The sequence below is a fragment of the Anopheles darlingi genome, chromosome 2 (assembly GCF_943734745.1).
Source record: "Anopheles darlingi chromosome 2, idAnoDarlMG_H_01, whole genome shotgun sequence".
Classification (NCBI taxonomy): Eukaryota; Metazoa; Arthropoda; class Insecta; order Diptera; family Culicidae; genus Anopheles; species Anopheles darlingi.
Genome location: NC_064874.1, coordinates 15337092 through 15345634, shown reverse-complemented (window position 1 = coordinate 15345634; position 8543 = coordinate 15337092). Strand labels below are relative to the sequence as shown.

Genomic DNA, 8543 nt, shown 5'->3' with positions numbered 1-8543 from the left:
CACGTGCGCACGCCTTTCCCAGTGAGACGTCCGTAGCGCATCACGTTTCGATCGGATCTGTGTGGCCGAGTGGGCGCCCCGAGTCTGTCTGGCTCGGGACAATCTTTCTTTGGCTCTTTCTTTTCTTGCCCCACCTTTCTTTGGCCATTTCTTCGCTGCGTTCGGCATTGCTGAAGCGAGCAATGGAAGGGGGCATGGAAGCACCCAGCGCGGGAGCGGGAGAACACAACGCGATCGCGCTTTTGCTTTCGATCGTGCACCACGTGCGACCATGGTCGGGAGCAACGCCGGACCATTTTTCTTTTGGCTGGAAGAGAGAAAAGGCTTTTCGCGCGCTCACATGAATCTCGGCAGGTGAAAATGAGAGTAGTAAAACAAGAAATGTCACTCATCTTAACAGGCGCAAGTATTGTTCAGAATTTCGATCGTATTCAATTTAATGTTTCGGTTTCGATTGAAACTAATGGGAATATGTGTATTTTTAGGCACACTTTTCCGATGTAGGCACTTCTTTTATGAAAAAGAAAATTGTGGAGGGGGGTGTTCGGTTAAATTTTTGAAAAAATCCATGTTGGTAGCTTAAAGCCTCTCGTATAAACAGCATGATGGCTGCGTACTTTCGCACAAAATGTCAGCCGGCGATTTGACAGTTGGACCACGCGTTTGTCGCTTTGTTTACGCTAAAAAAACACCTTTTTGAAACCATCGCGATCACGAAAAACGTGTAAAAATGGGTAAAATAAAGAAGGCCCCGATGAAATCTCCGCTCTCTAGCGTAAGTAAATCACTCTGGCACCATTATCTATGGCATTTATTTTACCCCCGGTTCGACGTGTTTGCAGGCGGATCCCCCGATCGAAAAAGCACCGACCGAAGAACGCGGTGTGGTGATGGTGAAGAACCTTCCGGTAGGATTCTACGAGCGCGAACTACGCCAGCTCTTCTCACAGTTCGGCGATGTGCTACGTGTCTATGTGGCCCGTTCGAAACGTACACTCCGGTGTAAAGGATTTGCCTACGTAGAGTTCCTGCTGCACGATGTTGCCGAGATCGCCGCGAGCGCCCTGAACAACTACATGATGTTCGGACAGGTACTGAAGACGGTGGTGCTCCCTCGGCGACAACACGTAATGCTGAGCACCTCGCTACAAGCGTTCGACGATCAGGGTAGACAGACCACGAAGTACATGCTGTGGCTGAAGCGTCAAGCGGCCCTCGAGAACGGCGTGGCTCCGGAGTCGGCACTGCGTGCCCGTAATGCCCGCATGCTGGCCAAATTGGAACAAACATCCAGTAACCTCCTGGATTCAACGTCCGAGTTGATAAAGCATTACGAAGAGACGGCGGAACTGCTGAAGAAGAATCCGGTGCTGGCGGCAAATCGTAAACGGCCATCGAAGCCGAAGGCGAAAGAGGTCAACACGACTCCCAAAGACAAAAAAGCAGAAACACATCAAGAGGATGAGGATGACGAAGATGACGATGAGTCATTCACTGCACTGAAGCCAGATGATTGGGACGTTCCGGCCCCGGTAGTAACCCCATGCAACCCAGAACAGAAGAAAGCTTCGATCGAGGCTGCCAAGCGTGCCAAGAAGAACTTGAAGCCACACCAGGAACCGGTCGAGAAGCTGAAAAAGGTAGAGAAAGTAATCAAGAAGAACCCAGCAAAAAATGTGAAGGCAGCCATCAAGCGTGGAAAAAATAAAAAAGCCTAATGGGCAACTGTTGCTCCTACTCTACAAATGCGTTTTATTTTAAACAAAACAAACGGCCAGTTCTACCGCTAAACTGAACAAAATCGGATGTCCTTTGAGTTTGGAGTAAAGGGATGCTCGTTAGTCGTAGTAGGAAACGAAATCCGATCGTATAACGTACGCCTTTACCAGCGTACCAGCTTTGAGTGATGTGCGTTCTCCTGTTTTCGCCGGAAGTTCGATAAGCGCGTCAGCGTCGATGGTACTCTTTAAGCGGCTGCTTAGCTGATTACCGGTAACGCTTGCTAACAGTTTACCCTTCCTGGAGCGTATCGTCGCTCGGGCGAACTCTGGACGAGGATCCAGTTCGTTGATTGAATCCAGCAGCTGGAAGGAAGATAGATTAAAGACGAATTCCCTATAATACTACGACATAATGGTGTGGTGTAAATCGTTAAACGTCGCTTACCTCAACATCGATCATGGGCAGACAACACTTAGCGATCTGTGGTTTCGTCTCGTTGATTGCACAAAGATACCATCGTAAAGCAGGCAGAGCGAACAAATGGAATGTTACGAATGCCGAAACGGGATTGCCCGGTAAACCGAAGAACTTGGTCGTTGGACTGCTGGCATAGGTACAGGGTTTACCTGGTTTAACGTTAACCCGACCGAACACTAGCTTATACCCAAGATGCTTTAGCACGGGTTTAACGAAATCCTTGTCACCCATCGAAACACCACCGGTGCAGATGATAACGTGCATCGAGCCCGTTAACGAAGCGACGGCATTTTCCAGTGACTCGAAGCTGTAACAATAGCGCAGCAGTGTTAATTAGAACCTTGGGAGGGTATCTTCCACTAAGGTAACTTACTCATCTTTCACGACTTGCTGACGAATCTCGCACTGATCTTCGGTGAAACCGAACTGGCGAATCAGGGCCACCAGCATGGTGGTGTTGGAATCGTAAATCTTTCCCTCAAGCGATCCCTCTGCCGGAATAGCATCGTACGGGTGAAGAAGCTCATCACCGGTCGAAAGAATGGCCACCTTCAACTTCACCAGCGACACCTTCTCTCCGATGGATGCCAACATACCGCGTTGGCTTGCATCAAGTGGGAAACGGTAGCGGAACACTTCCTCTGCCATCCGCAGATCGCTACCGATCGCGCGAACATCAAGCGATGGTTCCGGATCGGTCAGCACTTCGATCATTCTCTCGTAATCATTTTCACGCGAGATCAGCTTAGTGTCTTCGATCTGGATGATGGCGTCCGCGTGCTCGGGCAGAGGCGCACCCGTGTTGATTTTGTAACACTCGTCGATCGTAAAGTTGGTACGGACGATCGCATCACCGGCCGCAATGTAACCGATAACTTTCTTCATTCCTTTGCCACCGATCGACTTTAGTGCATAGCCATCCTTGATCGATGCTCGGAATGGTGGAATATTAACTCGGCTCATCTGTGGCCTGGTTGTTTCAATCGAAGGCAGCGTTGCCAGTATTTTTTGCAATGCTTCGTCCACACTGATCATAGGGTACGGCGAGTTACGGTCGTCGTCCGATCCCTTTCCGGTGGCATGAGGACAAACGTGTTGCCGTTTGGTATTGGTCGTTCCTTGCTGTACCTCGCGATGTGTTTCGCGTACGCTCTCAATTTCACCGTCACTCAGCAGATTCAGTACATGCGGTAGTACATCTACGATCGATTCGTAGCACTCTTGCACCGCCTTTTTGCTGCCCGGTAGATTCACGATCAGTGTGCGATCGCGGATCCCGCAGACGGCTCGCGAGAGGACTGCAAATTTGGTTTTCTCCAAACTGCGCAGCGTCATGGCGAGCGAAAGCTGGGGAGCCTCTTTTGTGATAACGGCACGTGTGGCCTCGGGTGTTACATCACGTGGCGCAAATCCCGTTCCGCCGGTTGTGAAAACGGCACGCACCTTCAGCACATCACACGCGTATAGCAGCGATTTCTGAAAACAACCAATGGCTAGTTAGAAAAGCAGAGTACATCAGCCGCACCGGGGACTTACCTCGATCAAATCCCGCTCATCCGGAATCAGCAGATAATTCACGGATTCGGTTTTGAGCGTTTCTTTAATCAGCCCAACCAGTAGGGGCCCACTGGTGTCCTTTGCTTCGCCGGCGGAGCAACTATCACTAACTGCAAGAAGGAGTTACCATATAAGATACATAATAAATTATAATTAAGGACCCTATAAGTATCTCTTGATGAACGTGTGAATACTTACTTGTGATCACATAAAACATGTTGAAAGGATTCAGCAGTGTGATCTAGTTTCGAGATGGGACCGGAAGATCTCGTTACGGAGCTCGTTAAACGGAAGATAAGAAAAAATGTTTTGATCTTGCCGCCTGGCACAACAAACTCAAACGGACGTTTAGGCTCATATGTCGAAGAGTTCAAATTCTCTAGCCGGTGCCACACGAAGCGAAAATTTAGCAAAAACTCTAACGAAATACCAAAAAGTAGATGCTGTTTGGGATTACGCTAGGTTTACGCCTCGTGTGGCAGCGGCTTCTGCATTTTATTGGGACGATTTTGAAAAAGTTTGAAGTGATTTTGGCGCCCAATTGTTACTAATTAATTACTAAACAAAAGTCCAATCGATCGCTATGGATGCATTTAGTTTGTTTGTAGGTGGTCTTTGTGTGTCTCATGAATCATGGTTGAAAATATTAGACACAGTTTTCCAGACTTTCTTTTCTATCCAAGAAGTACTGGAATGGCTGACTCCCTCATCGAGCACGCACACTCCAGGTGCTACGTAGTGTGTCGTTTGAAATTCTCCGATAAGCGATTTTGTCTGCGCGAGCCATGACGCTATAAACGCCTTATCGTGTCCCCTGGTGGTGTAGATTCGACTAGAACTCTCGATTTAAATTTCACCTTATCTTGCTCCCCGCAAAGCTACTTAGAAACTCGGAAATCGGCCACAATTGTCACACGATTGATAACATTGACCCCATGGGTAGCAGACCACGCTTACCCGGGTGCAATAAATTTTAAAGGATTACGATAAGATACACCGTCGGGGTGCTGATCACTATCAAAATGCAGGGATTAAAGAACTCTGCAAACCAGTTTTTGGTTGTATATAAAATGGCCTTCCACTGATGGTATTCGAATCAGTATTTAGCTTCCGACACTGCAGCCACAAGGCAGTTGAGTTCGGCAGCATCATGAAGCGCTTTCTAGTATCGTTTGTAGTGCTGGTGGTGGCCGCCATTGCAGTGGCCGAGACAAGTCCCAAGTGCACGGTCTCCGTAACTACGGCTAGTGGATCGCAGGCTCGCCCTGGGCCCTACTGCTCCGGTGAACTGATCTTTGAGGATAACTTTAACTTTTTGGACTTCGAAAAGTGGGAGCACGAGAACACCCTCAGTGGCGGTGGGGTAGGTATCTAACGGGTATGTTTGTCTCAATATCATGGGCACTACTGTTTCACGTTTTCTCTTTCAAGAACTGGGAGTTCCAACGGTATCTGAACCACCGTTCCAATTCCTACTGCGAGAATGGTATCTTCTACATTCGCCCAACTCTCTTGGCCGATGAGACCGGAGAAGCGTTCCTGAGCAGCGGCACTCTGAACATTCACGGTGGACAACCGGCGGACCAATGTACTAGCCCGATATTCTGGGGCTGTGAACGACAAGGCACCCCGACCAACTACATCAATCCGATCAAGAGTGCCCGAGTACGTACGGTAGAATCGTTCAACTTCAAGTACGGTACGCTGGAAGTACGTGCTCGTATGCCCACGGGCGATTGGTTGTGGCCTGCCGTTTGGTTGTTGCCCAAGCGCCAAGTGTACGGTATGTGGCCGGCTTCCGGTGAGATCGATCTGCTGGAATCACGAGGCAACATTGATTATCGCGATGGCAACGGCGTGCACATCGGCACGGAGCAGTTCGGTTCTACGTTGCACTTCGGTCCAAGCACATTGCTGAACGGATGGGAGACCACGGTCGCCTACAAGAACAGTCCCGCGGGACAGGGCTGGAACACGGGTTTCCATAACTATCAGCTCAGCTGGACACCGGATTACATTCGCTTCTCGGTTGACAATCAGCTTGTGCGACAGATCGACGCTGGTACCGGTTTCTGGAATCGTGGTAACTTCGGCAACATCGCACCGGGCACTGAGAATCCCTGGATGCACGGTACGCGCATGGCGCCGTTCGATCAGGAGTTCTACATCATTATGAATCTGGCGGTCGGTGGTACGAACGGATACTTCCCGGATGTGCCCCCAGCAACTAACACCAACCGTGGCAAACCGTGGGCCAACAACTCACCGTCGGCGGCACGTGACTTCTGGCAGGGACGCAATTCGTGGCTGCCAACCTGGCGTATGACCACCAACCGTGGCAAGGAATCATCGCTGCAAGTTGACTATGTCCGCGTCTGGGCTCTGTAAGACTGTGGGAATGAATAATTCCCATTAAACATCAAACCACTTTGTTCTATCAGCAGTTATCACAGTTTCAATAAACGACGTCATCTGAAATCAATATCGCAAATCGAAAAATTCTGTTGATTAAACATAAAATATAGAACTAATATTTAAAAAATCAAAAACTTTAATAGTGTGAGATCTTTCTGTCTGAAATTAAATGGCATAATAAAATGAATGCATCTGTTTTGCATCAATGGAAATATTAAGAGGAAACGCCAACATCGAACCATTTCTTTCGCCGATAATCCGTTTTATCTGCAATTTCTGATAAACTAGCACCCAGCAAAATAAAGTGTGCTGTCCATGTTTAGGTACATTCAGACGCTGCGTCGGCCATCACACCTGGCCAGGCTTATCAGCATTACCCCTCCTCCGCCCAATAAACATGAAAGTGAATCCAAATCCATGGGTGGGCCACTAGAAAGCGATGTACTGGAAGAAAATGTACTGATTGGCGACACGCCATATATCCGATTACGATTATCTGCCGAGTTTCGCTTACACATGAACCGACGGCATCGGCATTGGGGACGGCTCCCCGCAATCCACATGCGACGTACAAAATGGATCCAATGGAGCCACTTCCGAAGGAAATCCAGATTAGCACATGGTACTGGCGTATCGCTACCTGAATGAGGATGCATTGTTCATTATTTGTTCGCGCCATACTGATGCGTGTGAACTGCGGTTCCCACCCCTCGCATCGTCCTCCCATGTGAGGTCACTTTACGCGCAGTGTACTCTGTAGCGATCCGATAAGATACTCTGTCTATTATCAAATATTACCTCCACGATAGACATTTTATGGGCACGCGTCTGTGAATCGATTGACTCGAGACGAATCTTCCGAATATAAAACGGTATTGCCGGCCGGTGTGGATTTTCATTCGTGAGTGAAACTCTGGCCTAGCTGGAGTAGTGGTCAAGCAGCAAGATGGGCTTTTTCGATCGAAAGACGATACCTTTGCTAGTGATAATAGTGGGTTTATCGGCCGCGCTGATAGCCGTGTGTATTGACGCGTACGCTGGCGATGATTCGGATGACGAGCGGCCGAAGGTGCCGGATGATGTGAAGCTTGATTGTGAACGACCCTCGGTAACGACGGCCAGTGGTAAACTGGTCAAAAGCACGGTATTCTGTCCCGGTGATTTGATATTCGAGGATAACTTTGATCGTTTGGATCTCGAAAAGTGGGAACACGAGCATACGCTCGGCGGTGGCGGTGTAAGTGGATGAACCAGCAGCTCGAAGCAACGCAAGGAGCACAATCGGAAGCTGACCATTCTGTGCTCCCTCTTTGTCGTCCCGCAGAACTGGGAGTTCCAGTACTATCTCAACAACCGAAGGAATTCGTTCGTCAAGGATGGTATCTTCTTCATTCGCCCAACGCTGATGGCGGACGACTTTGGCGAGCAGTTCCTTTCGACTGGCCGGCTCGACATTAACGGTGGAACACCTTACGATTAGTAAGAGCGTGGACTCAGTGTCTAATGAACAGAATGGAGGAGAAAACGGAGCTTAAACTGATGGAATTGTGTATCTCTCTTAACAGCTGTACCAATCCGTCAGACTATGGTTGCGAACGGCAAGGTAGTCCGACGAACTACATCAACCCGATCAAGAGCGCCCGCGTGCGAACAGTTCAATCGTTCAACTTCAAGTACGGTAAGCTGGAGATCCGCGCCAAGATACCGACGGGCGAGTGGTTGTGGCCCGCCCTGTGGCTGATGCCCAAGCTGAACCAGTACGGTACGTGGCCGGCATCGGGTGAGATCGATCTGATGGAGAGCCGCGGTAACCTTGACTACACGGCAGGCGGTCAGCAAATCGGAGTGGAGCACGTGGGAACGACAATGCACTTTGGTCCGTACCCCGCTCTGAATGGTTACGAGGAAGCCAACGAGGGCAAGGTGTCACCGAAGGGACAGGGCTTCAACAAGGACTTCCATTTGTATCAGCTGGAGTGGACACCGGACTTTATCAAGTTTAGTGTCGACAATGAGCAGGTGATGCTGCGTGAAGGCAACTTCTGGGAACTCGGCCGGTTCGATGAAAGGGATCCCGGTGCCTTCAATCCTTGGTCCTCCGGTGGCAAGATGGCTCCCTTCGATCAGGAGTTCTACATCCTCATGAATGTGGCCGTCGGTGGTACGAACGGTTTCTTCCCCGACAATGGCATCAACGCCAACGGAAACAAACCATGGCAAAACGGGTCACCGACAGCTCCGCGTGACTTCTGGAACGCCCGCGACGACTGGTTACCGTCCTGGAAGCTAAACGAGAACAATTCCAGCGAAGCCTCACTGCAAGTGGATTACGTTCGGGTTTGGGCCTTGTAAAGTAGAGCGGTGCCCACTGG

General features: G+C 49.6%; 5 protein-coding genes across 5 annotated transcripts in view; 3 read left to right on the top strand and 2 right to left on the bottom strand.

Moving 5' to 3' along the window:
- Nucleotides 1-648: 648 nt before the first annotated feature.
- LOC125951014 (MKI67 FHA domain-interacting nucleolar phosphoprotein-like) lies at nucleotides 649-1758 on the top strand. Its single transcript, XM_049679499.1, has 2 exons — nucleotides 649-775; nucleotides 843-1758. Exons 1-2 carry the CDS (start codon nucleotides 731-733, stop codon nucleotides 1716-1718), a joined length of 921 nt encoding a protein of 306 aa, XP_049535456.1. The 5' UTR covers nucleotides 649-730; the 3' UTR covers nucleotides 1719-1758.
- On the bottom strand, nucleotides 1735-4062 carry LOC125950990 (molybdenum cofactor synthesis protein cinnamon). The gene is made up of 5 exons (XM_049679447.1): nucleotides 3955-4062; nucleotides 3736-3866; nucleotides 2573-3675; nucleotides 2167-2506; nucleotides 1735-2084 (listed from the first exon to the last, which is right to left on the bottom strand). Exons 1-5 carry the CDS (start codon nucleotides 3971-3973, stop codon nucleotides 1839-1841), a joined length of 1839 nt encoding a protein of 612 aa, XP_049535404.1. The 5' UTR covers nucleotides 3974-4062; the 3' UTR covers nucleotides 1735-1838.
- A 724-nt stretch (nucleotides 4063-4786) lies between these two features.
- On the top strand, nucleotides 4787-6144 carry LOC125951003 (beta-1,3-glucan-binding protein-like). Its single transcript, XM_049679480.1, has 2 exons — nucleotides 4787-5119; nucleotides 5188-6144. Exons 1-2 carry the CDS (start codon nucleotides 4841-4843, stop codon nucleotides 6142-6144), a joined length of 1236 nt encoding a protein of 411 aa, XP_049535437.1. The 5' UTR covers nucleotides 4787-4840.
- Nucleotides 6145-7000: 856 nt separating this feature from the next.
- LOC125951004 (beta-1,3-glucan-binding protein-like) overlaps nucleotides 7001-8543 on the top strand; it is a 1597-nt gene continuing 54 nt past the window's right edge. The window contains exons 1-3 of the mRNA XM_049679481.1: nucleotides 7001-7408; nucleotides 7496-7650; nucleotides 7737-8543. The exon at nucleotides 7737-8543 is cut by the window's right edge and continues 54 nt beyond it. Of these exons, the coding sequence (XP_049535438.1) occupies nucleotides 7118-7408; nucleotides 7496-7650; nucleotides 7737-8523 (1233 nt within the window). The 5' untranslated portion in view covers nucleotides 7001-7117 and the 3' untranslated portion in view covers nucleotides 8524-8543. The remainder of the gene's footprint in view (nucleotides 7409-7495; nucleotides 7651-7736) is intronic.
- LOC125951016 (uncharacterized) overlaps nucleotides 8453-8543 on the bottom strand; it is a 1377-nt gene continuing 1286 nt past the window's right edge. The window contains exon 3 of the mRNA XM_049679502.1: nucleotides 8453-8543. This exon is cut by the window's right edge and continues 714 nt beyond it. The gene's annotated coding sequence lies outside the window, so the exon portion shown is untranslated.